The following is a 26175-nucleotide window of genomic DNA, read 5'->3' as shown; positions in this document are numbered from 1 at the left end:
CTTCGCTACCAAGATGGCGGCTGCCAGAGCCCTGTAGGGCACCGTCACCACAGTATCCAAAATGGTGGCAGCCAGCAGGGAGGTCCTTTTGTTATTCTAATATGTCCCTGCCTCTAGGAGCTCATGGGAGAAGCAACCCTATTCTCTGCTGGGAAATAAAGGGTGTTGAGGCCTCAAGGAGACTTATTATGGGATCCCCCACTATTATGTTTGGAGGGAAAGCCATGCCCCCTCTGAAACCTCTGGAAGTATGAGCTGCCATTCTGGAGCATGTTCAAGACGCCTGCCCTTCAAGGCAGAGGAGCAAGGCCCAGGAAAAGACATGGCAACCCTCTGCCTAAGAGAAGCCTACCCTTGCTTTCCTTTGCAAAGGTTCCATCTGTGGTCTGGAACCTTGACTCCATTCTAGAAACCCAACTGTTGGTTGTTAACTGCTGCTAGCCCCAGCGCCAGGGGCTTCCTCAGAGTGAGTGAGTTAGGGAAGGGGAGTGGTCAAGCGAATGGCAGCGGGGGGGGGGGGGTCTGGCCAGTGTCAGACCCCCCCAAGCATCTCTGCTCCCCCCCCCCCCCCGCAGGTCTGAAAGACCCTCACTTCCCCCGTGCCCCCCATCTCCTATTCCTGCCAAGAAATCTCCAGAAGACTCGCCTGAGGACTCTGCTGAATCTGGGGAACAGAAAAATGCCATCATGGCTTTCCTCATTGCCACTCGGAAGCTGGGTGCGGCGGACATTTCCCCATTTGGGGTGGGACAATCCTGGTTTCACCCAGGATTAAAATGTCCCGCCCAGGTCGAGCTGCCTGTCCCGGTTTCCAGTGATGGGAGGCAGCTCTGCTCCAATAGGGAAGATGAGGTCAGCACTAACACCCAAAGCTGGGTCTGGATTCAGCTCTGAGGTTTCAACTGCTAGAGTCCAGCAGGTTGCTTTAAGTGCTGGCTAGATTCAAATTCCCACTCAGCCAAGGAAGGCTAAGGAAGGAAGGAAGGGAGAATTGCATCTCCCATCAGCCACCACCCACAATTGTCTTCCTGACACTGCTGGACAGTCAGCCGGGCTCCTAAGCGCCTGCTTCCTTCCCTTCCTCCTCTTTCCTTAACCTCCCTCCTCCCCTCCCCTCCCTTTCCCTCTTCCCTCCCTTCCTTTTCCCTCTTCCCTCCCCTTCCTTCCCTTTCCCTCTTCCCTCCCCTTCCTTCCCTCTTCCCTCCCCTTCCTTTCTCCTTCCTTCCTTCCTTCCTTCCTTCCTTCCTTACTGTGGCTTGAAGGAGGAACGTCAGCAGAAGACTATAAAGCCTCCCAGGACAACAGCAGCCGTTCCCCAAGTGGCAGCTGCGGCGCAGAGAAGGAGCCTGAAGGCAGAGGATAGAGCTCTGCAGGAAACCAACAGTACTTGCCCAAGCAGAGCTGTTTAACACCTCCCAGGACACCACCAACCCTTCCCCATGTGGCGACTGTGACATGAAGGAGGAGCCTCAGCGGAAGACCATAAAGCTGCCCAAGACAACACTAGCCTTTTCCCAAGCGGTGGCAGCGGCGCGGAGAAGGAGCCCGAACGGCAGAGGACAGAGCCCTGCAGGAAACCACCAGTCCTTGCCCAAGCGGAGCTGTTTAACACCGCCCAGGACACCACCAGCCCTTCCCCATGTGGCGACTGTGGCGTGAAGAAGGAGCCTGAGCAGAAGACCATAAAGCTGCCCAGGACAACACTAGCCTTTTCCCAAGCAGTGGCAGCGGCCCGGAGAAGGAGCCCAAACGGCACAGGATAGAGCCCTGCAGGACACGACCAGTCCTTGCCCAAGCGGAGCTGTTTAACACCGCCCAGGACACCACCAGCCCTTCCCCATGTGGCAGCTGTGGCTTGAAGGAGGAGCCTCAGCGGAAGACCATAAAGCTGCCCAAGACAACACCAGCCCTTTCCCAAGCGGCGGCAGCAGCTCAGAGAAGGAGCCCGAACGGCACAGGATAGAGCCCTGGAGGAAACCATCAGTCCTTGCCCAAGCGGAGCTGTTTAACACCGCCCAGGACACCACCAGCCCTTCCCCATGCCAAATGCCAAAGACTTGGAAGTCCCACATGTAAATACAAGCCCTAATGGGGTTTAGCAAGTGGGGCTTTGGCATTATACTAGGTCCAAGAGGACCAACAACTTGCTTACTGTGACTGGATGTCCCTACATAGCATATGATTTCCCTTACAAGGCTGCAATATTAGTTTTTCATGACCACTGATGAAGACGCATAGTCAAAACGCGTTTGGTCTCTGTTTGTCCACTTTGCAATTGTAATGGGCGTACTGTGCTATCCCTTTTAATTTTTTACTGAGAGGTGCAAGGGAATTTATCTGACATTGTACTGGCATTTTGTATGTTTGACACCTCCTTATGGTCTGTTATATTGTTTGGAATTTGCAGTTTTCAAGCCTAGTACTGACTGGCAACACTAGCCTTGTGTTTGTTAGGGCGTGGCTTACAGGCCATCACAAGCCTGTTTGTTTATAGGATTGCAAATATTTTATGCTTTTTATTTCCTTTTAACATCCCATTGCAACATATTGTTTCAATAAAATTACTGTGTTTCCTATTTTCATCCCCCCTAGACTTTTTGTCCACACACTTGCTTGTTTTAGTTTAGGGTATCCCCTCCCAGTTTTTTCTCTCCAAGTAAATAATCCACATTCTTTAAAAGCGAGGAGATGTGGATTGTTTATTCTAACGGGAGAAAATACTATAGCTCCACCCATCAGTTTGCAATTGCAACACAGAGAATATAACCCAAGGAGACTATACCCCTACTGGGTCTATCAACCATAATGAGATGGAATGCATATGTTCTTCATCAAGAACAAGAAGCATGTGTCTGAAAATGAAGTTGGCAAAGTACTATAATAACTTGACTTCTCTGTGTATAGTTGGCTCGATACATTACCACCCATCTACCTCCAAGCTGTCAGAACACCAGCACTTCAAAATGTTTTGAGCTGTAGTGAATTTTGTTGTAAAGTGAGCATTTATTTGTCCTCTTCCCTTGTTTCTATTCCTCAAATTCTGCATTTTGAATGGATCCTTCAGGGTAGGGATGGGTATTTGGCTACTTTTACTACATATTATCTATCAACCAATGACAGCATGTCAAGAGAACCAGTCAAATTTGATGCAAGATCTTTATTACAGAAGCAAAATGTTTACTTCCAAAAACAGTACTGTGCAAGAAAGGTCAATAAGTCTGTAATCATAAGCAATCATTGCAAGGAAATAAGTACCTTGAAACTCATCAGATTTACTTCTGAGAAAACATGCTGAGGATTGCCTAGGCTGGAAATTGTTTGGATGAAGATTCTGTGTTTTATTTTATTATCTTTATTTTTACTGTTGTAACCCGCCTGGATTCCTTGTGATTGGGCGGGCTATAAATAAATCATTATTATTATTATTATTATTATTTAAGATTCTGGGTTAAAGATGGCTGTGTAAAGATGATTTTATACTATTTCATGTGGTGATTTTAATTGTTTGTAAAATTCAATTGTGAATGTTTATCAGTTTAGTCTGGGGGCCTCCTTGGGTCCCACTCCATTAGAAAGGCAACATACAAATGTCATAAAATAAATAAATAAAATAAAAATAAAAATACTATCCAGGAACAAATGTTGGAAGAACTGTTGCTTACTAAAAGGCGGTGGACATGATTATAATGGCATGATAGTGTTGGGGAACTTGCATAGAAATAATTCATGTGAATTTAGCTTTACAACCCTTTTGAAATTAAGTTGGCTTAAGGACCCAGCCTTAAGACATTGACTGACTGCTGGTGCTCCTTAGAGAGCATCCTGCAAATCTCCTTAGAGAGTCCTTGCTTTTAACATATGGATACATATATTATGAGAGTGATTCAATCTGTAGGTGGAGTGACTTTAGTCAGTCTTTACAAAAATCTGGTACTCACAGACACTAAACCAGAAGTGGCATCATAAAACTGTATTAAAGGAGAAATTAATCTCTAGCTTGAACCTAGTGCAAAGCTTTTGCATGTGCTCATCCTCAACTGAGGACCCTAGTGTGAGAAAATTCAGTGTAAGAATGCAGAGCACATCTGGGCTGGGGGGAAATGTCCTGATGTTTTTGGGTTGTAACCCCCATCAACCCTAGACAGCAGCATCAACGGTGAGAGTTGAGAGTTGAATAGTGGTTCAATAGCATCTTGGAAGGATCATGTGTTCCTTAACTCTGACTTAAATGTTGGATGTAGACTGGCTGCCAATGCTGAGGTGCTGAAGGAGGACCACAGGGTAAGAAACCAAGATGAGGAAGCAAGGCTTTTACAGAAGGCAGTGTTCTCACAGGTAAATTAAGTGGAAGGAAGTGTGAAGGAACAGCCCTCCTCTCCATGTCACAGGTACTTGGGCACAAGGTCTGTACAGTTCAAGGGAGCTCATAGCAGAGTGCATATGCCCTTGCGCTTGACCTCCGTAGTAGAAAGCAGCAGCCCTAAGTTGCGGTCAGCATATGGCGGGTAGCGTACTGTGTTGATTGCTTCCAGGCCCATACAGCGCAAAAGGGAGGCACGGTAGTGAGTGAATGTGTCAAAGCTGAACTTGCCATGGTATTTGCCAATGCCACTGCATCCTACAACATAAGAAGAAGAAAGCATCCAGGTTAAAACCTGCTCATGGGCAGAACTTTTCAGTTCACTACACAGCTTGGGTAGTTCTTTGTTCTGTTCTTTCTCATGCGAATAAGGTTTCAGGTGTGTTGGTACAGAGTTCCTTCTCCACAGCCCTTGATATTTCCTGGGCAGACTGTTTTCAGGATTCTGTACCACCTGGGCACCTTCAGTGGGCTAGGGGCCAACCTTTTTGGCCTGGTGGGGGACACACAAACTGCCAAAAAATTAAAACAAAACACAGCTGAAAGTGGCTAGACCTTTATGTTTGGTTTTGAAAAATGGACACTGGAAAAAATGGAAATTAATACTATACACAAGCTAAAATGTACAAGGAACCTGTGAGACCTATGCAAAAAGCGTATCATTACTGGTGCAGGTTTCTGGGAGAACCCGTTTTCTTACTTTTTAAGTGTGTAAGGTCTGAAGATCATACAATCTGGTATGGGTTGAAGGCAAGACTTTACCCACCCTTCCTCTAAGCACTGTCTAAAGATGATCTAGTAGAAGCAAGACAGATTCTGCACACCTAAGAGCCAGCAGGGTGTACTGGTTTGAGTGCTGGACTAGAATTATATGAGGTCAGGGTTCAAATCCCCACTCAGCCATGGAAACTCACTGGGTGACCTTAGGCAAGTCACACTTTCTCAGCCTCAGAGGAAAGCAATCAAAAAACCCTTCTGAACAAACCTAGTGATAGGTTTTCCTAAGGATCACCAGAAGTAAATGAATTGAAGGGCTGCAACAACAAATGCGCACCTACTAGGAAGTAGGGTTATTGCATAAATTAGGCACTATCTCTGATTAAATGCACTGGACTATATTGGACACCTGATATTCATTGATTAATTGTGTCATAGGAATAGTGGGGAGAGTGGTAGGCAGAATAGACTACATTCTGGCACACCTGAACAAATCATCCAGATTTCTGAAGTATACCTATGGGAATGGATGGATCCCCTGGGCAAATGCAGAGCTTTGGAAAAAAATGTTTGAACTACAACTTCTAGGACCCTCTCACACATGGCTAGTGGTCATGCTTCCTGGGGGATTCTGGCAGTTGCTGTCAAAAAAACTGATTGTTCCACACACACCCCAGCTCTGTCAGCACCTAAGATGCCATTTGAAATGGTAAATTGGCTGAAATCTTCCACATCATGTACTGTTTTGAAAATAAATGAATCCTGCTACCAAGACAGTAACTTTTCCTTCTCAGCAGTTTCTGGTCTCATTGGTATTACTTTAAACTCAAAAATATAGTGCCCTCTTCTCAACAATGAAGTTACTTGGCCCAGAAGATTGCAGAAAATGCCGTAAGCCTGCCATGGCAAGTGGCAGAGTTCTCCCTGTTAACAGCCTGCAGGTTGACATGGCACAATGGGTTAGTTGCAATTAATCTCTTTGTTGCATTTTGTGCTTATGATCTGCAAATGTGGGCAAGGGTGGTATGGAAACCTACAAGATCTTTCTTCCTCCTTGTTCGAAAAACAAAACATAGGACATTATCACACGTGGGTTTTAAACCACCATAGACATCTGATAATAGCACCTGTGGTATGACACCGTCTCCCTCTTGTCTTTCAAATGCGGTTAGCCCACACCTTGTCATTGATGGGGAAAACCCATCAAGCTCCCAATCATGCTAGTCCACAGGTGTGGCAAATCATCTTTGGCAGTTCCAGGACTGTACAATTATTTTTTAAAACCATGGAGTTTAAAATCACAGCATAACTCCAGAATTGTATTTAAGAAAAACAAAACACACACACATAGACACACATGAAAGGCATGCTGGGTAGGGCATAGAGCTGGGAGGCAGGGTTACGGACGAGCGTGAAAGAAAGGGGCTAGCAACAGCCTGGTGGTGCTAATGAAGGGACATGCAGTGGGGAGTGCTCCGAAACTGGTATGTATGCGCTTCCCTCGTTAACATGATAGCTGTGAGAATGGGGGTAGTGTGATAAAGTCCTAAGAAACAGAAAGCTTATCCAGTCTCATAGACTGGAAGGAAGGATTAATGCAAAAGCAGGGAATGGAGATAGCTGTGGGATAGTCATACCAATGCCTCCAAATGGTAAGGAGGTCAATGTTGTGTGCATCAAGGTATCGTTGCCACAAAAACCACCACTGCTGGTGCAAGCCAATACTCGATTCACAACCTGTAGAGATTTTTTTTAAAAAAAGAGCACAGGTGTATTAGAAACTCTGCCCTTGATCTTCCAAGGAAAGGAAATAAGAGTTTTCACTTTAGTAAAAAGGGACACCTTATGACCAATGATGAAACATACATGAAACATAGCCAAAGTTAATAAATAATATACATATAACAGGAAAATACCAGCATCTACCAAATAGCGTAAGATCATGAATACCAAATAAATGATTTTTTAAACAATATATACTGTAAATATACAAAGCCAAATTTGACTTATTTGTATACTGTGACACTGTATTCAGTTCTGCACATCTTCCTATTTGTTTGTCATTCATATGGACTATCAACAGTATCTTTGTAATTATACTCTTTAATACTGTCATAGGCCCTGTACAGACTGGTGCTTTGCGAAGGTCTGGAACCAAAATTAGGGTTTTGTAGGGCTGGGCGTCCGCACACGCCCAGCCTTACAATTGGCGTGCAGGAGCCATTATTGTGTGTGCCCGTCCATACGTGCGCCCACCCAAACAGCACCACGCCACACAGACGTCATCATTGCTCATGAGGGAGGCAATGGCATCCGACGCTCGGCACAAAAGGAACCCGCCAAGAGCTGGTTCTTTTTAGGCCTCACGGAGGCTGCACCATTTGTCGGCTGTGGGCTCTATCCGGGGAAGAAATGGGTGGACTTTTGCTGCCCCTTTCTCCCAATCTGTACAGTCCTATAGTTTAATAGATATATCTATGTTTTGTGATGCTATTTTGTGGTTTATGCACTTGTGGTTGAGACCCTGCTCCTCTGTGTTTGTTTGTTTTAACATTAACAGCCCATTCAGTGGGGGAAACAATGATGGGACCTATTCATTTTGTCTTGTTCTTCTAATGTTATGCACTTGATTTTCCACTTTATATAAGGGACATCATTTTGCTCTGCCATTGTATTTAATGAGACTTGAGCACCCACGAATTTTGTTATTCACGGGGGATCCTGGAACCAAACCCCAGCAGATAACAAGGTCCGACTGTATAAATGAGCATCAGAAGATGGATGTACTGCTGATGTTAAAACTGTAGTCCTCCTCCAACACAAAAAACGTCTCATATTCATGGAATCTGGAGTCTTAAAAATAAAGTTATAGGTCTCTGATAGTTAAAAAAAAAACTAGGGAAACCGGTTTATTGAAATTACTGTCACCAATAGATGGGTGCTACACTGGTACCATCTGCTGGCCACTAATAGCAGATGAAGTAGGGCCTTAAATTTGGAAAGCAACCTCATCATTCTAAATACACTGGAATTATGACCCTCAGATGTTGTTAGACTGCAATTCCCATCAGCCTTACCCAGCATAGCCAATAGTGAGGAATGCTGGAAGCTGCAATACAGTCATAAGTTTCCCATTCCTGCTCTAAATGGAGAACACTCAGGGAAGAGGCTGCAAGTAATGCATTGCAGGCAATGACAACACTGTCCATGTGATTTTTGAGGCAAAGTTCTTATTTAAAAGCAATGAAATGATTGATAAATATCAGAATATTTAGAAGTGTAATGAATAATATATACTCATTACTCCTAAAATATCATTTGCAGTCTTTTTGGTGGAAGTTTGGCATTTTTGTACTCAAATGTATTTTTAAAAATATAATCAAAATATATGCAATGTGTTGGCAATAAACAACTATTCTTATTAATAATAATGGGTTACTTTTCAGAGGTTATGAGCAAGAGGTATCAAATTACATTTTATAAAACCCAGCAACATTCTACATATACCAAGGACAATCTCCATGCCTGAATTTGTAAAGTGGGTTGTGGTCCATAGAAGGTTAAGTGAAATGAAGAGTGTGTGTGTGTGTGTGTGTGTGTGTGTATGAAATATAAGTATAAATAAATGAAATGTTTTAGTCTTTAAGACACCACAAGACTGCAAAAGACTGAGAGGACCACTGACCTGGAAATTGCTTTTTATTCAGAAGCTCAGAGAATCTGTACTAAATATACTACAGATATAAATAATAATTGGTAACTGATTGTTATCTCTGGCTTTATATAATTATAGATATTAAATGCTCTTAATAACCTCCTCCAGTAGAGATGGGGAATTCTACAGTCTTTCAGCCAAACATCCTGGTTCAGTTCAAAGGTCACCATGTGCATATAGGGAAGACAGTATTCCATTTACCTTTGGACACTAGAGATCAGGTGCTGCTACTTTTTATATAATTCCACATCTATCAGAATGTACTGAGACAGTCCTGAGAGAGACCTCTGTTACAAATGGATTTGATATCTTGAAAGTACTGTAAAGCTTTTTTGCTTTATGGCTAGGCTTGCTTGGGCTGGGTTTGTGCTAAGTTTCCAGGACACAATAAACACGTACCTTGGAGTCACAGGAGAAAGCATAGGCAGCCAGTGGGCGTTCCCTGCAGTTGATGAACTGGATGGCCTCATCCAAGTCAGCCACAGTGAAGATGGGTAAGATGGGCCCAAAGACTTCCTCCTGCATGACTGGCTCCCACTCCTTCACATCAGCCAGCACTGTCGGGGCTGTAGGCAGGCAGAGAGATTACATCAAGACATGTTATGGTATCTATGACATACTGCTCCCTTATCTCCAGGGCTTTAGCACTCCCTGCTGGCTGCACCTTCACATGATTCACAAGTCTACAAAGTTTTTGCTTCGTTTTAACTAGGGTCAGGAACAGATGTGGGCTTCCAGATGGTGGACTCCAACTCTCATTATCTTCCCTATAAGCTATGCGCACGAAGGCAGATGGGAATTGCATTCTCATGACACCTGGTAGATCCCATGTTCTTCACCAAACCCTTCATAGAAAGCTTCCTAAACAATAATACCACATGGTCCCCCCCATCCAAGCCCCTTCCTTTTTCCCCCAAAGATCAAGCCACTTGCTCACCAATGTAACGGTCACATTCATCTGTCTCGCCACCCATGGTCACTCGTCCACACTCCATCAATGCTCGGACACGCCGGAAATGCTTATCATTGACTAAGCGGCCAAAGTCTGGTGATTCACGGGGGTTGCAGCCATAGAACTCACGGATGGCCTGGCGCAGGCAAGGCATCAGCCTCTCCTGTGTTTCAATGGTACAGATCACGTAGTCGGGTGCAATGCACGTCTGGCCAGCATTTAAGAACTTTCCCCACACTATCCGGTTGGCTGCATTCTGGAAATTGCAGCACTTATCCACGTAGCAGGGATTTTTGCCCCCCAGCTCCAGAGTCAATGGTGTCAGGTGTTGGGCCGCTGCAGTCATAACAATCTGCCCCACATGGCGGCTCCCTGCAGAGGGATGGCAAGATTGAGGGAAGTCAGAGATCTACAGAGGTGGCTTCACCCAGACTGCCGATCCTAGATTTTTCATCTAATATATCCAAATGCTATGATTATAAAAGAATTAGGACACAGTCTACCAGTGCCAAGTTAACTCTGACAGGTTATCACAAATTTATTCAAATACCCTACTAACTACTAATTAAAATATGTACTGCAAAACATTTCTGCAATATGTTTGCATACACATTTATGTATATTAAAATAGGCAAACTGTATGCCAGGCAGAATTGTATTGCCAGTTATTAGTATCAATTAATTACTGTAAATACTCATGTAGAAGTCTAGAAATTTTAGTCAAAAATTGACCCAAAAATTGACTTATCGGCTGGGTCGACTTATCCACGAGTCAATGTAAGTACTGAACTTTAACTCTTATATATATATATAAAAAAAGGAGCCACCCCCTTTCTCTGAATAAAAGACAAAAGCTTAGTCCATCCTGGTAGCACCAAAAAGAAGGATGGATCCCCTCTACTCTCCCATCTATCCAGTTATGCCTGTCAGAATTTTCTAAGTTCTTTGGGATCAATTTTCTTTACATCATCCTTTACATCCTTTGTTACATGCCCCTACGTTTTACCCTCGACTCATAGGGCATGGTTTCCAGACCCTTCACCATTTTAATCACCCTCCTTTGGACAATTTCCAGTTTCTCAACATCCTTTTTGAATTGTGGTGCCCAGAACTGGACACAATATTCCAGGTGGGACCTGACCAGAGCAGAATAGAGTGGCACTATTACTTGCCTGGATCTAGACACTATACTTCTATTGATGCAGCCTAAAATCGCATTGGCCTTGGTAGCTGCCGCATCGCACTGTTGACTCATGTTCAATTTGTGGTCTACTTGGACTCCTAGATCCCTTTTACACGTAGTCTCATTCACTGCTGTGATGACTGGTCCTCCAGTCATCTGGGAACTTCTCCTGAACTACAAAGGGTTAATCTGGGAGGAGGAACATGCTAATGAGAGATGACATCACATGCTAATGAGCTGTAGCATCATAGCTGATGTAAGGTCTACCTGACCAATCAGAGGGTAGGACCGCGAGATTCAAGAACTTTCTATGGGAAATCTTTAAAAGGCCCTTTGAAGCCATGCGCTCCTTTGTCTCTCCCTTGATCCTCTCCTGAGGGGGAACCAGATGATGTCTCTTGGAGTCTGGGGGGACACAGACTCAGGAATGCAGGTAGAGTTGGCAAGGAGCCAGCTCCCTGATTCCAAGAACTCCACAAGGACTACAAATCCCATCATTGTGTGAGTAGCTCAGGAACAGTGTTAGTCAGTACGTCTAGGTCTTTTTGTTATGTTTATCTAATAGCTTGCCTGAAATGAATATCTTTGTAACGGTGTTTTCTGACCTGCAAGGCAAGGAGGCCTGGCATGAGTGATACCTTCCTATTCTATATTATTTCTTTAAAATAAACTCTTTCTTTTAAAAGCATCTGCTGTCTCTTTGCTCCTGTACACGTGCCTTAACTCGGTTACTGATTGCTCTGGGTTAGCAAGAAAGGAAACTAGATCCCCCTCCCAAGCAAGTCTCAGTGTGTGCTTGGGGAAATATAGTTCATTGACAATTCACTGAGTGGTGGCAGCGGAAAGATAGTTCTTTTAAGGGGCTCCCTGAGAGTAAGGGCCACGCACAGGGCATTGCTCTCAAGGGAACCATCACAACTGCCGAATCCACCATCCGAATACAGCCTGGCTACAATCCGGTCCCAGGAGCACTCAGCAAGCTGCTTTTGAAAGTTGGAAAACTCCCGACTTTGAAAAGTGGCTTGCTGAGTGCACCTGGGACTCCAGATGCAGCCGGGCTGTATTTGGCCAGCAGATTCGGTGGCGAATTACATGCGAGAGAACCTACCTGCTCCCGAATTAGAATTCAACTCAGGAGAGGTACGCCATTTTTTTAAGCAGTGCAATAAACTCCATACACACTAGTATTTGGGACTAAATTAATTTGTACTAATTACTGACAATACAACTCTGCTCAAGTATATTTAACGCATATTTTTGGGATCATTTCAGAATATCCTATCTGTGAACTTTGAATTTGATCAATTAACCTGTAAGATTGCAGGCAGAAATGCAATGTTCAAAACACGTTATTTTATAGGGAAATAGAACAACAGAGATTTAAAAGGTGAGGTCACCTGTAAAGAAGATGTAATCAAACTTGTTTTCCAATAATTTTGTTGTCTCTTCTGGCCCACCTGTCACCACAGCGAAGGTTTCCTGTGGAAGAGGGGGGAAGGGGAGAAGGTTGACTTCCATACAGAGAAAACAAACGTATGTAGTAGGTACTCAGATCCTTACACCATCCTTGAATTCTTAAAATGAAGAAGAACACAATGTCTGGTTTTCAAATAAAATACATGGGTAGAACTGAACAGCCTTCCAGAGTTGTTAAACTGCAGCTCCCAGCAGCTGTAACCACACAGCCAATGGTGAGAAATGCTGGGAATTGAAGTTCAACAATACTTACATGGCTGCTCAGTTTCTACCCTTTATCTAATACAAACTCTTTTCCTCCATTTATATTTAATTCACCACGTGCATATCATTAATTCTTCTGCATTACAGTAAGGAAATGAGGCAGGCCTTTTTTATTTCTGATTAGTAGGCTGTTAGGAATTACAAGCCCAGCTTTTAGGTCACTGTGATTTAGAAGCCCTACCTATTTCATCCCCAGGATCATTTGAGGATGATCAAAGCAGGTCAGGAGATAACAGTACTGGAATAGTATGTGGCTTCTTGCTAGCAGCCTGTGTTAGTGAACGCTCCCAACTTTGAAAAAATGGCCACCAAAGCGAGTTCACGGACCCTCATTGGAGCTGGGCTGTACCTGGATGGTGGTTTTGAGGAGCGTGCAGCTCAAATGAGGATTGAATTCGGCAGCTGTACGACACTTTATTTAGCTGTATGATAATCTCCCCAAACACACTGCAGAAATAATCCAATAATCCAGTGGGAACTGTAGTTTTGTGAAACATTTGGCTGCCTCTGTCAGAGAGCTCTGGTGTCACAATAAATGACATTTCCCAGGATTCTCTAGCATTGAGCCAGGGCAGTTAAAGTGGTCTCATACAATGTGTTGTGGACCTAGGGCTGGCTACAGGGAACACACAATGCCCATGTTACAACCAGGAATTTCAAGGTAATTCCCCAGAACCTGGAGAATTTAATTAATTTCTTTCCAGGGATTTTGACTGAATATTCTGGTAAATATTGGGGAATTCCAGGGATTTTGGTAAAACATTCCGAGGAATATCTTCAAGGCTTGTTGGCAACACTGGTTACAACAGCACCACAGGCTACTGGCCCTTATCCAGGTACAATTCAAAGTTTGGGTTTTAACCCATAAAGCCTATATGATTTGGGTCCAGTTACTTGAAGAATCATATCTCCCTGTACGAGCCTCTTAGAGTACTATGATCATCTGGAGTGGTTCTTCTCTCTGTCCCACCACTTTCCAAGCCCTGTTAGGTGGGAACAAGGGAGAGGGCCTTCTCAGTGGCTGCTCTCAGACTTTGGAGCTCCCTCCCTAGAGGGGCCAGGATAGCCCTGTCCTTGCTCTCCCTCTATCAAGCAAAATTAGGTTTGTAAAAACTGATTGAGATAGGATTCTAATGTTATGTGGGCTATAGGGATGGCAGGCAAAAATGCATTGGTGAGATCCATCTCAGGCTCAAGAGCCAAAGCGTGCAGCAATTGATCTGGTGCCTCTGACTTGGAGAAGAGGTATGATCTCATGAGAACCTTTGGTATATAGTCATACTCACTTTACGCAAATCTTCCTGTAAGGCATGGAAGAGATCACTCTTCCTCTCATCCTATGTGGTGCTGTTTTTAAGGTTTTTATTTTTTTAATGAATTTTAATGTTTTTAACATTTAATGTTTTAACTTTAAAAATTGTTTAATCACTTTTTGAGTAATGAATATTGATATTTTTATCAGTCATTAAAATTTTCCATAATTTTAATCTGTATTGTTTCTAACTATGTTTCTAGCTGCCTTGAGTCCCATTATTGAGAGAAAGGTGAGATATAAATGAATTAAATAAATAAATATTTTCAATGTCTGACAGGATGGGAATGTAGGCAAGTGAAATATCTGGATGAAAATAACACCAACAATGAACTGATCAAGACAACAAAGTGTTAGCCTAAACCAAAAACGAAACAGTATAACAAACAGAAAGGTCTAGGAAAGAAGTGTTCACAGAGTAAAACATAAAAATAGTTTTAATGCCTAAAATATTCTGATGATGCAACAACAAAGATTTTCCTTACATCAAAATAAGCATCCAGGATACAGAATTATTGTAAGCCTGATTTATCCTACTTACTTGTACTGGGTGACTCTCTGGCAATAGGATAATTGTTTTGCTGCCATTACAGCTTTGCTTACCACTGAGGAAGACTCTTGTCGAAATGTGTTTGGATATTTTGATATTTTTTACTTTTAATGAATTTTGGAAATTTATATACATCTTGTCTTTTATGCATTTTGGCACAGTGTATTGCCCTGTTTATACACTGCTTATTTTGATGTAAGGGAATTCTTTGTTATCGCACAATCAAAATATTTTAGACATTAAAACTATTTTGATGTTTTACTCTGTGAACACTTATTTCCTAAACTTTTCTGTTTGTTAAACTGGATGAAAATAATACAATAGACTGATTAGGCCTTATAAACTCACTGGATCCAGATAGCAAGGCAATGCTTCAGCAAGGAGCCTTTCGGTACAGCTGCTTATCTCAGAAGGTTTCAGAATCACACAATTCCCTGGAGGAAAAGAAAGACACATTACCATGGTAGGAAGAGATACAAGCCCACCCCATCCCTGGAACCAATCAATCAACCAGCCCACAACTGTGAAGAGGTCAATAGTCCAAGGGAAATGATTGTGGGGATTCAGCTGAGCAACACTAGATGGAAGCCCTCAAAATAGCTTCTCGCTCACCAGCTGCAATGGCCCCCACCAGAGGCACCAAGGCAAGGTTGATAGGGTAATTATAAGCTGCAATGATGAGGACCACACCAAAGGGGTCCTTGCGGATGAAGGCACTGTCAAGCTTGGTGGCCTATAAGGAAGAGAGCAGGAAAAGTCCATGAAGCAAGTGTAGCAGTGTAAAAAAATAACAAATCAGGTTGTAGCAGCAAAAGCTCTCTTTTGGCCCGACAGTAAGGGTCCACTGGCAGGGTAGTTTCCAAAGTAGTCTTTTATCATGATAACATAAAGACAAATCTGTTTTACTCTCTGTTTTGGCTGTTTTGATGATGCAGGCATATATTTTAATCATCCCACAAGCAAATACACAGCCTTCTGTCACTTACTTTTGACTTTGTGGTTGGGGAAATCACTGAATATTGCACAGCAGATGAGATTATGGCCTTGGTGCCTGTTGTACAAGTGATTAAATAATATGGGATCCAGCTTAATTACACAGGTGTAAATTTATGCTATGCTAAAACAGTACAGGATCTTGGCTCTTGCTTGTCTCAGAAGAACAACAAAATCTCAGGTGAATCTCCATTTTGGACTCTGTAGATTTTACATTTACATTACAAATACAGGAAACCAAAGGAGAGTTTTGGCATAATGTACAATAATTGCTTAAAACATAAGTAGACATCTATGACCTTCCAGCTGTGGTTGGACTGCAGTCCCTTGCATCCTTTAGCATGGATGCTATGTTGACTAGGGTTGATGGAAATTGCAGATATACGCTGGCATCTTTACAAATATATAGATGAAGCACTTCTGCTATTGTTGGGATAAAAGTCCCAGCAGCCACAGCTAGTGGACAGCAATGGTGAGAAATCCTGGGAATTGCAGATCCACAACATCTGCAAGCCCAGACAATATCCACACCAGATAAAGATAAACCCAAGCCAGTTGCTCAAGATAGAGTGCATACATTGCTTTAAAAGGGGAAAGATACGAGACCCACCCTGTCCTTTTAATGAAATAGAACAGCCCCTGTCAACCTTCCTTCCATCAGACATGCAAGGTCACATTTCCTCCTCTCCCAAGTTGATCTCCTTACTAGATTTTTGGTCACATATTCATCCTTCATCCAACAGTCCAAGTTGTTAAGGGCATAATTCACTTCATTCTTTGTAAAGGAAACTTCTGTGAGCTCAGCTTCAAAGGTGGGCTGTAGGGAGGACAAGAAACAAATGTATAGGTGAGATCCACCTCAGGCTCAAGAGCCAAAGTGATCAGCAATTGATCTGGTACCTCTGACTTGGAGGAAAGGTATGGTCTCATGAGAATCTTTGGTTTATAGTCACACTTACTTTGCGCAGATCTTCCTGTAGGGCATGGAAGAGATCGCTCTTCCTCTCATCCAAGAAGCGACCCAACGCCTCCAACTGCTCTTTCCGATACTCTATAGATCGTGTTGTTCCTGAGAGCCATGTGGTACGTAGGCAGTCCACCAGGCCTTTGTAAGGGTTTATGCTGAGGAGAAAGACGGTTCTCACAGAATCAGAATATTGCAGAAGAAAATTCCTACACTCACATACACAAGATGGCTCAATTATATGAACCCCATACCTGAAGCTAGGATCCCCCACAACTATACTCATTTTATGGCTCCTGCTGTTTGCTTTATTTATTTATTTATTTGCCCTCTTCGCAAGCGCAATGCAAAAAGAACCTGCTTTTTGCAGGTTCTTTTTCCTCGCCGTTTGGAGGCTGAGGCTTCCCACTGGTGGAAATGGAGGCGGCGGCAGACCGCCCTTTTTGGGCGGTCTGTATCCCGCCAATGTGACATCATGGTGAGCTTCAGACAGGAACAGGAAAGTACAGCTGCTTCACTGGGCTTGATCAGAAGTTCACTTTCCTGAAGACAACTTCCTCAACTGCCACCACCTGCAACCATTCATAGAATCATTCATCATCACCATGGGAATGGAGGAAGGATTTTTTTAAATTATGGCTTGTGCACACAGGACCTTAATCTATGAATGTTTATGCTATCAATTTATTTCTCTCAGTTAGTCTCAAAGGTGCTACAAGATCCCTTTGCATACTAATTCAGAATAGAACAGCTTTGTTGTGAATTCTAAAAATACCCAGACATTGCATCACAAACTGGAACAACCAAATAGGAATACAAATAGAATTTGCAACAAAATGATGCTGTATATCCTAATTCCTTAACAGGATTCCAAGAGATACAAACTCCTGCCAAAACAACTCCCCCCCCCCCCCCACAGCAGCAGTGAAATGTTAAGCCAGGCTCCCAACAGGAAAGAATTTCAGTGTCTACAATGTCTGCAAGCTGGGCATAAAAGTCCGAGAAAGGAAATTTCAAACTGCTGTGACCAAGGAACAGAGTGAAGGAGAAAAGTATTCTCTGTCTCACTATTTCACAGGGGAATATATGCAAGAAACAGCACTAGAAACCCAATCATTTTCTCTGGTTAAAAATTTGAAAAAAGAAAAACTGATGACATCATTATTCAAACCTTTCAAGTACTTCCATTCAAGGCTTCTGAAGCGTGGTCACACTGCCATGATCATGGAAGTTGATGGAAGGTCTGAATGATGATGTCATTAGTTTTTCTTTTTTCAAATTTTTAACCAGAGCAAATCCATTAAGAAAAAAAAAACCAGAATAGCTGTATAACACTTTTTAATTGTGAGCACCAGTAGATCTGTGTGTCAACAAACATACTGTGGGTAACCCCATTTACTCCCAATCTCCTCTTGCTATCAATGGAGTCTATCTCACAGGGGAAATCCCGTGCAGAAACAGGGGTTTAAATTAGAAAGAACGCAGGTTAATTTCACATGACGTCGTCATTTAAGTGGTGTTAATCTGAACAGAAGGTAGAAGGAAAATCTTTTTACTTTAGGAAAATCCCGAAAGTAAAAAGGAGTGGCTTTTGTCTACTTTCCATTCAGGTTAACACCAGTTTAACAATGACATGTGTGAAAATCAACCCACTTTTGCAGTTTTTTTCCAGCTTTTAAATCCCGTTTTTGCACAGGGTTTTCCCCATGTGATAAACTCTATTATCTCCTCCACTGCTCCATTCCCTAAGGCTTCCCTGCTTTTACAGCATTTATGACCTTCTACCTGCCTTCAGTTCAGCCCTAAACAACCTAGAGATTAACATTTTCTGACTTGTGTCATATTTACATAATTATACCTTGTTGTTAATCATTAATTCAAAGAACTAGCAACCCTTCACATCACGAGGGGAGATTATGATGATTATATCATTGAAAAATATGCATCTGAAGGATGGAAACTCTTATTCCATTTATATGAGTACAGCAGATGGACATTCAGGAAAGACAAGATAAACCCTAGTATGTGTCATTGGAGGTATGTATATTTGTTATATTATTCATCCTTATGTTAACAAGGAGCCGCTGAAACCAAGTGGGAAATCTCCTCTGGGGCCCTTTTGAATGGGGAAATGAAGGAAGGAGGAAATGCAAAAGATGTAAGCAGTGACACAGGATCTTTTGTAGAAATAGTACAAGGCATGCAAAGAAGCAAGCAAGCAAGTATAAAAAGGATTGATTTGGGGGAAAGCTATTCAACAAAAAATTTAACCAGGCTGGGAAGCCACCCAGCAGATATGTTTAGAATACAGTACATTCTCATAACCCCTATCAATGGTCATGCTTATAGCTTAGAAGTAACATATTACAAGAAACTACAGTTACTGCTTTCTGTGTAGTAATGCATAAATTGTACGGTAAAGCTGCAATCCGATTCAGACTTAGGAGCAAGCTCCCACTGAACACAGCAGGATTTGCTTCTCAATAAACTTGAACAGGATTGTGCTATAAGAGTTTAGATGGCAATCTAACCTATCTGAAGAAGTCTGTTGAATTTATATTGTTTGCTCAGGCCATAGTGACATTTTACTTGGTCCTAATGCAAAACATTGCTTTACTGAAGATTTTAAATTCCTATCTCCCAGTCTTCTTACCTACCACTTTAATACACAACTGGAAAGGTTAGGTTGTGGCTGGGGTTGAAAGAAATGGGTGCTGCATCACAGCTGATGAATACATGTATTGAAGTAGGTGATTAATTACTCCAATGAAACCCCCATGTATCATTTGTACGTGTAATATTTTGGGGATTTTGAGTGGATTCTTCATGTAGATTATGAACTCTTACATGGGCATCAAGATCTCATTGAACTGGATTCTGTAAGTATGCATGATTAGAGAAGGACATTTATGCACAGATTTTTGTTTCAAGTTCTAGCTCTGTATTAAAGTTGTTTGTGCCTTCAGGTCATTTCTGACTGCTGGTGACACTAAGATGATCTTAACACAGCATTTTCTGAGGCTTAGAGTATGTGACTCACCCAAAGTCACCCAGTGGGTTTCCATGGCCAAGTGGGGATTCAAACTCTAGTCTGAGTCATAGACCAGTGCTCAAACCCCTATATCATGACAGCTCTGTAGCTGCCCTTGTGTACACAAAATTGCCCTGACCAGAGGAACAGAGGAAGCAAAGGAAACATTGAGCCTAGTTATTATTGACTCTGACTGGCAGCTCTCCAGAGCTTCAGAAAGGTTCTTTTTCTTAGTTTAAATGGAGATTCCTGATATTCTCCCTCCCAGGTATTAACCAGGCCCAACCGTGCTTAGCTTCCAAAACCAGACAAGATTAGATGTTGAACTCACCCTCCTTGCTGACTGTCATATTTGAAACTCTCCTCCCAAAATTTCACTGAGGTCAGCTGTGGGTAGCTGCATTTTATGAGGAGCTGGACCACCCCAGACTTGTGTGCTGAGCCTGGCACACTTAACCGACCCTACTTCTGACCAAGATGCATGCTATAATCCCTCTAAAATGATGGAAATAACATCTGGAATTTGGGTCAAGTGTTTAAATCTGATTTAAACCCTGAGATTGTCATATTTCCCCTGTAATCCCAGTTTGTGATTACTCAACTAGAAAGTTCAAAGATGGATAGGGATATGTTACGTATGTCAAGGCTGAGCCCTTGTGTTGAACAACAAGCAGCCGATAGACAACTGATATACTTAAACAATGCAATATTTTGCTAATGGCTCAGACATTCAGTGAGACTGACTGTCCCAAGCCAACAGAGGCAACACAATTAATAATTATTTGAATATTGATTCCTAAGTAATAAAAATCAGCCACAGGATTTGCAAAAGTTACAAGGATCGTCCCATTGTGAAGTTTGGGTGGTGTAAACCCATTGGTTTTCACAATGTCTGTGGAGAAGCACAATCTGCATTGGAATATATTTTTGCTAACAGCTGTGTTGTCACCATTGCCAAAGACAAAAGTGTTAGAGTCCACATGGAGCAAACAGACAGTGGCCCTTTCACACTACACAATGTTTGCACTATAATTTCACTTTATTTGCCATAGCAACATCTTACAGAATCCTAATGCTTGTTGCAATGTTGTGATCAGTTTATTGACAGTAGGAAGGCAACAGCCAATTTGAATTATATTGGAACAGATAGCTAAGAAGTAGAAGGATGATCATTGACTTAAGAGAGCAGATGGGAAGGCTGAAGACAAGGAGAAGGGAACTCTGCAAGATAGACAGTACAATGCTCCTGTCAGTTGCCACTTTTCAATCTTTATGCCTACACTACAGACCTCTAACAGACACTGTTTGCAAATGTTCAAGGGTTTTTTTCCATACCACAAAGACTGATCACTTGTTGCTTTTTTAAATTAAAAAAAAAGAGTTAAATTAAGTTTTAGATCTTAGATTTGACATGTATTGTGTATCCACTATCCTTAATGATTTATTAATAACTTTATAGTATATGTAGGCAGAAAAACTCAATCCTACACAGATTTTCTCAGATGAATTGCTACTGAGTTCAATGGGTTTAATTCACTCTATATTCAAGATTATGTTTTTTAAAATACAAGTGCTTCTATTATGTTTGTATTAGGCTTCCTAGGAAATATTTTATTTAATTATTGACTTGATATTCGCCTTCCTCCCAAATGGGAAATCATTATTATTCCCATTTGACAAATAGGAAAGTAGGTCTGAGAGAAAGTTATATCCCTAAACCCTTTTCATTTAGTTTCTGGTTGAACAAGCAGAGGGTAACTTGTTGTTAATCTTCCTGGGCAAGGCCATGTGCCTTTTTTACAACAGCAGGCATGAACTATTTTTTCAAGGACAAATCTGCAATGATGGGTGGACACTTATGCTGAACTTTTCCCTGTTAAATCACTGTTATAGTTTAGAATGTCCAGGGTAGAAAATGGTTGGCTAAATTGTCCCAGGAGCCAGTGTGGTGCAGTGAACGTTGGAGCATTGTACTAGGATGCTGGGAAACCAGAGTTTGAATCCCCACTTGGCTGCTGAAACCCACTAGTTGATCTCGAGTAAGTCACATTATCTCAGCTTCAGAGGAAAACAAGAACAAGAGGAAACTTTTTCTGAACAAATCTTACCATGTAATGGATTTACCTTAGGGTAATCAGAAATCAGAAATGACTTGAAGACACAAAATAACACAAAATGATCCCAAATCAGATCCAAATCAATACCCATTCACTTGGCTTTCTCCCTCTTCCTCTTTCCTCTGTGGGCTGTGATCCTATGCAACATTTACTAGAGTTAATCTATCTGAATGTGTGAACTGAATAGAAAACAATAGTCCGTTAATCCTGAGAGAATCTTCCTAACCCTATGCAATATCAGTTCCTTACCTGGATAAGGTATCATTCTGCTTGTTGTCGCTTTGTCTGGGAACGTCCTGGAGTCTGTGCTGTCTTGTATTTGTATTCCGCTGCCCTCCAGGGATAATCTGTACACCACCACTATGGTTGCAAACTCCGGGAACCCTTAGGCGTTTTCTTACACTTTGTTGTTCTCCAGATGGAGCATTCTGTGTGACTTCATTTTGGAGGGGAACTTCCTGGAGTATGTGCTGTTCTATTTCCTGAGTTATGGAAATTGCATGCTGTGTGCCTTCACCTTGGTTTTGAACTTCTTGGTGTTGTCTTACATCCCACTGTCCTGAGAATATGCTTTGCACTACTTCACCAGCTAGAAAGAGATAAGAAAATAGTTAAGTGTGCTCTCCCTGGTTTATAAGAACAATTGCAGGTGCTTCCAGATGTATGCTCTGCTATGTTTTTGGCTAAGAATGCCAAGTGCTTACCTCCTCCTAGGTCAGGAGGGAGAATTGTTAGTCTTCGACAAGTTTAAGGCTTTAGCTTCAAGAAGCTCCTGCATGGCCAAATGTCTTCCCCACCCCTGTCCCAGAGGAAAGAAGTTATGTTCTTGAAAAGTGCTTGTTCAGTGGATCACAGCCACTGTTAATGGTGTGCTTTGCCCATGGAATCAAAACAGTTGTAAATCCTTTGTTGAAGAGGGAAGGTTGTGCCACAGCCCTTATTCTGACACATTAACAGATCTTCCACTATTGTCACTTAAGGAGTATGAAGCAATTTAAATGATCCTGAGTATTGTCATTGGAAAGGTTTTTCAGTACATGCCATGGCAAGGTTTTTGTTTATAAAATGAGGTGCATCTGACTCATTTATACTTGAATGGTAAGGCTGGGAGAAACAGGGGAGGCAATATTATTAACAAGACTGTCTTATCAGGAGACATTTGAGCTTGTATTGCTTAAGAAAACAAAAATAATCACCACGGAGGATTTGCTTAAATTCAAACTAGACAACAAATAAATAGAAATAGTCAAAGATTTTCCACACCTTGGATCCATCATTGATCAGAACAGAAATTGCAGTCAAGAAATCAAAATATTAGGATTGAGAAGGACAGCTATGGAAGAACCAGACAAAATCCTAAAGTGCAAAGATACAAAGCAGAAGCATAGTCCAAGCCATTGTATTCTACATCACCATGTATGGAAGGACAGTGAAGAAAGCTGACAGTAAGAAATTCAACTCATTTGAGATGTGGTGCTGGAGAAGAGTGCTGAGAACACCTTGACCAGTCAGAAAATCAAACAAATGGGTACTAGAACAGATCAGACCTGAGCTCTCCCTGGAAGTCAAGATGATCAAACTGAGGCTGTTGTACGTTGGCCACATAATGAGAAGACACAATTTATAGGAAGAGACAATGATGTTAGGAAAGGTGGAGGGTAGCAGAAAGAGAGGAAGGCTGCATACTAGATGGATAAATTCAATCAAGGAGGCCATGGCCCTGAGCCTGCAGAACTTGAACAGAACAGGTGAAGAGATGGGGGCTTCGAGGTTTCTCACTCATAGGGTCACCATGAATTGAAGTCAACTCAAAGGCAGTTAACAATAACAACAACAACAAACAGCTCAATGTCTTTATCTTCAACCCAAAGCTGGTTTGGATGGCAAAATAAGAGGGGTGGGAAGCAGTCTCAGGCAATATCAATGTGCCTGCCAACAGCCATGATTCTTGTTCTCTACCAAAAATGCCATTTCTGCACCCAGAGCCATTCCTACCATTAGGCAGAAAGAGGCAGCCACTTCAGCTAGCAGATGTTTGGGGGAGGGCAGCTGTGGGGAGTCCTCTGCCCACGTTCCTCCTGAATTGCCTGGTCATTCTTTGCTGGGCTCTGAGAGCCATTGTGTGCTGAAGGGTGATGCATAAATGTGATGGATCTCTTCTCCCAGGTTGGCCCCACAGTTCCAACCCCTAGGGAATCCTACTACTCACCCTGCCCTTCTTCCTCCAGTTCCCCTCTTTCCTGGATTGGGTTTCTGGGCATCCAGACGAGTGTGGACAAGTTTGTGTATTAGCTTGTGTTCTTTGTAGTAAACATGACCACCCTTAGATTCAGGGTTAAAGAAGACAATCTGAATCGGAGTTAACAAAATAAGAGCCCCTAAATTCTCTATTATTTCCTCCACTTTTAGTCTTCTCCTTGAAGTGGGCTTTCTAAAGTTAGTAGTAAATACTTTAACAAGTTCTAGTACTTAGTTCCAACCATACAATTGTTTCCTGGCACACTACACACATTATAACACTAGCTAACTCCCAGTCTCATGGGGGGGTCAGGTCTGCCTAGTGCCTCCTTCACTGTGCCTTTCCCACTGTCCTTGGCTGGTCTTCTTTATAGTATTTAGGAAATTTGTTTCCATCCTGGCAAAGGAAAACATTGGTGTTGATATTTTTAGGAGTTAAACTTGTTGTCAACTCATTCTCTTCAGGTTCAAGTCATCCAGCTTTGTTTCATGTGCCCTTTGCCTTTCTTTATTCCTCTCTCCTATTTTTCTTAACTTACTCTCATATTCATTTTCCATTTCTTTCTCTCTTAAAGCTAGCCTAGCCAGTTCAGTTCTTTATTTTATTTTTTCATACTTTTCCCTATCTGTGATTTCAGGCATGTTAGTGTCTAAACAGCCTCTGCACACCGACAGATAGATAAATGCTGATCTCAGGGCAGAGTGGGGATGTGGCGTCCACACGACACATGCCCCAACACTGCCCTGACACCACCGTCATACCATGCGCCTGACCACACGGTGTGTGGATCCTTTGGCACTGCACCCAGATGATGCAGTGCCAAAAGGAGTGCCAGAAGGTGCTGCCATGGTGGCAAAGGCACCCTTTCTGTGTCACAAAGAGGAGCCAGATCAAGGCTGTGGCATGTAGTTGTCATGGCCCTGATCAGCACTGAAAGGGGCAGCTACAGGCCCCCCCTTAGGGGCAGTCTGTTCAGCCCCTAAACTCTCTATTATTTCCTCCACTTTTGAAGTGGGCTTTCCAAAGTTGGTTTTACTTGCTTGGGAGGCATACCATCAGTATTTCCTTACATTTACACAAAACGTTTACCTCAAGAACTTTTACTTCCGCTCTGGTGCCCCAACAAACTACAATTCTCAGAATTCCATAGCATGGAGTGATGGCAGTTAAAGTGGTGTCAAACCTGATTAGTTCTGCTGTGGGGATGCAGCCAGTCAGAGGCACACTTCAGCAACTAAAACTATTACTTCAGGGATTACCATTCTCTCTCTGTAACACATCATTATCAGCACACTTCTGCCAACTGTCCAAATATAAGATCTCTTTTTTGTCTTTCCTTCAACCAAACAGGTCTCCTTACTGGATCACTCAGTCCCCTCACTCGATCTTTAAGTCTGTGGATCTTTCAATCATTTGAACCCACAACTTGATTACCAACAGCATGGCTGTACTGTCCGCTTTAAACTAACTTGCTGACTTCTGGGCTCTGTCATAGTGCCAGAGCATTCTGTATACAGAATGGAGGGGATAGCATGGTTTCTTTTGCATCAGTCAGTAAAATATCTAGATACAGTACAACTTTACCCATCTGCACACCACCACATCCTGTATTACATTTGTTGTGTAATTTCATAGTCCTGTGTGCTAATCAGTATGACCTGGATACTATATAGCCTTTCCTCCATCAAGGAACATTGATAGAGTACCTGGCTATACTCTTTGTTTTCTTAATCATGGGCTCACTGGTGTCCAGTTTTAGCTCTGTTATATTTATTTCAACCCCACCAAGGGCCCTTTCAGATTACACAGTTATAGTGCTATGTTTCCACTTTAACTGACATGGTCTGCTTCCTACAGAATCCTGGGATTTGTAGTTTGATCAAAGGCACTAGAGGTGCTCTCTGGCTGAGAATCCTAAATGCCCCTTCCTGAACTGCAAATCCCAGAATTCTGATATCATTGTACAGGGTGTAAAGGCCTAAAACTTCTGCAAACATAACTATTGCCCTGGATTAAAAGTATTATAAATGTAGCCTAGGACAGAGGCAAAAAATGGGGAGCAATAAGTAGCAAAAAAAGGGAAAATAATAAAAGGGTCATGAAAGCACAATAAATGTTTTCTTCAAGCCTAGAACATACTTTTTCTTGCATTCAAGGCAGTTTATAATATTTTCCATAACAATTCTTTGGAAGAATGGAATGTTAGGTAGAAGTTAATTATATTAATATTAAATATAAGAACACAAAAGATATAAGATATGAAACCTAAAAGAAGAGGGGATGCATAAGAACTAGAGTTCAG

At 42.3% G+C, this 26175-nt stretch overlaps 1 protein-coding gene across 1 annotated transcript in view; it reads right to left on the bottom strand.

Moving 5' to 3' along the window:
* Positions 1-3756: 3756 nt before the first annotated feature.
* LOC149314114 (aldehyde dehydrogenase family 3 member B1-like) overlaps positions 3757-26175 on the bottom strand; it is a 73650-nt gene continuing 51231 nt past the window's right edge. Inside the window, exons 3-12 of the mRNA XM_089523062.1 lie at positions 21884-22223; positions 16482-16644; positions 16229-16339; positions 15142-15262; positions 14878-14963; positions 12325-12406; positions 9730-10116; positions 9192-9358; positions 6715-6814; positions 3757-4618 (exon numbers count right to left, since the gene is read on the bottom strand). Coding sequence (XP_089379188.1) covers positions 4425-4618; positions 6715-6814; positions 9192-9358; positions 9730-10116; positions 12325-12406; positions 14878-14963; positions 15142-15262; positions 16229-16339; positions 16482-16644; positions 21884-22223 — 1751 coding nt within the window. The 3' untranslated portion in view covers positions 3757-4424. The remainder of the gene's footprint in view (positions 4619-6714; positions 6815-9191; positions 9359-9729; positions 10117-12324; positions 12407-14877; positions 14964-15141; positions 15263-16228; positions 16340-16481; positions 16645-21883; positions 22224-26175) is intronic.

Source organism: Sceloporus occidentalis, unplaced genomic scaffold (genome assembly GCF_023333645.1).
Source record: "Sceloporus occidentalis isolate IW3139 unplaced genomic scaffold, rSceOcc1.0.p SCAF_4, whole genome shotgun sequence".
In the NCBI taxonomy this organism is placed as follows: Eukaryota; Metazoa; Chordata; class Lepidosauria; order Squamata; family Phrynosomatidae; genus Sceloporus; species Sceloporus occidentalis.
Note: the sequence above shows the minus strand (reverse complement) of the source record. Positions and strands in the feature narration are given on the sequence as shown.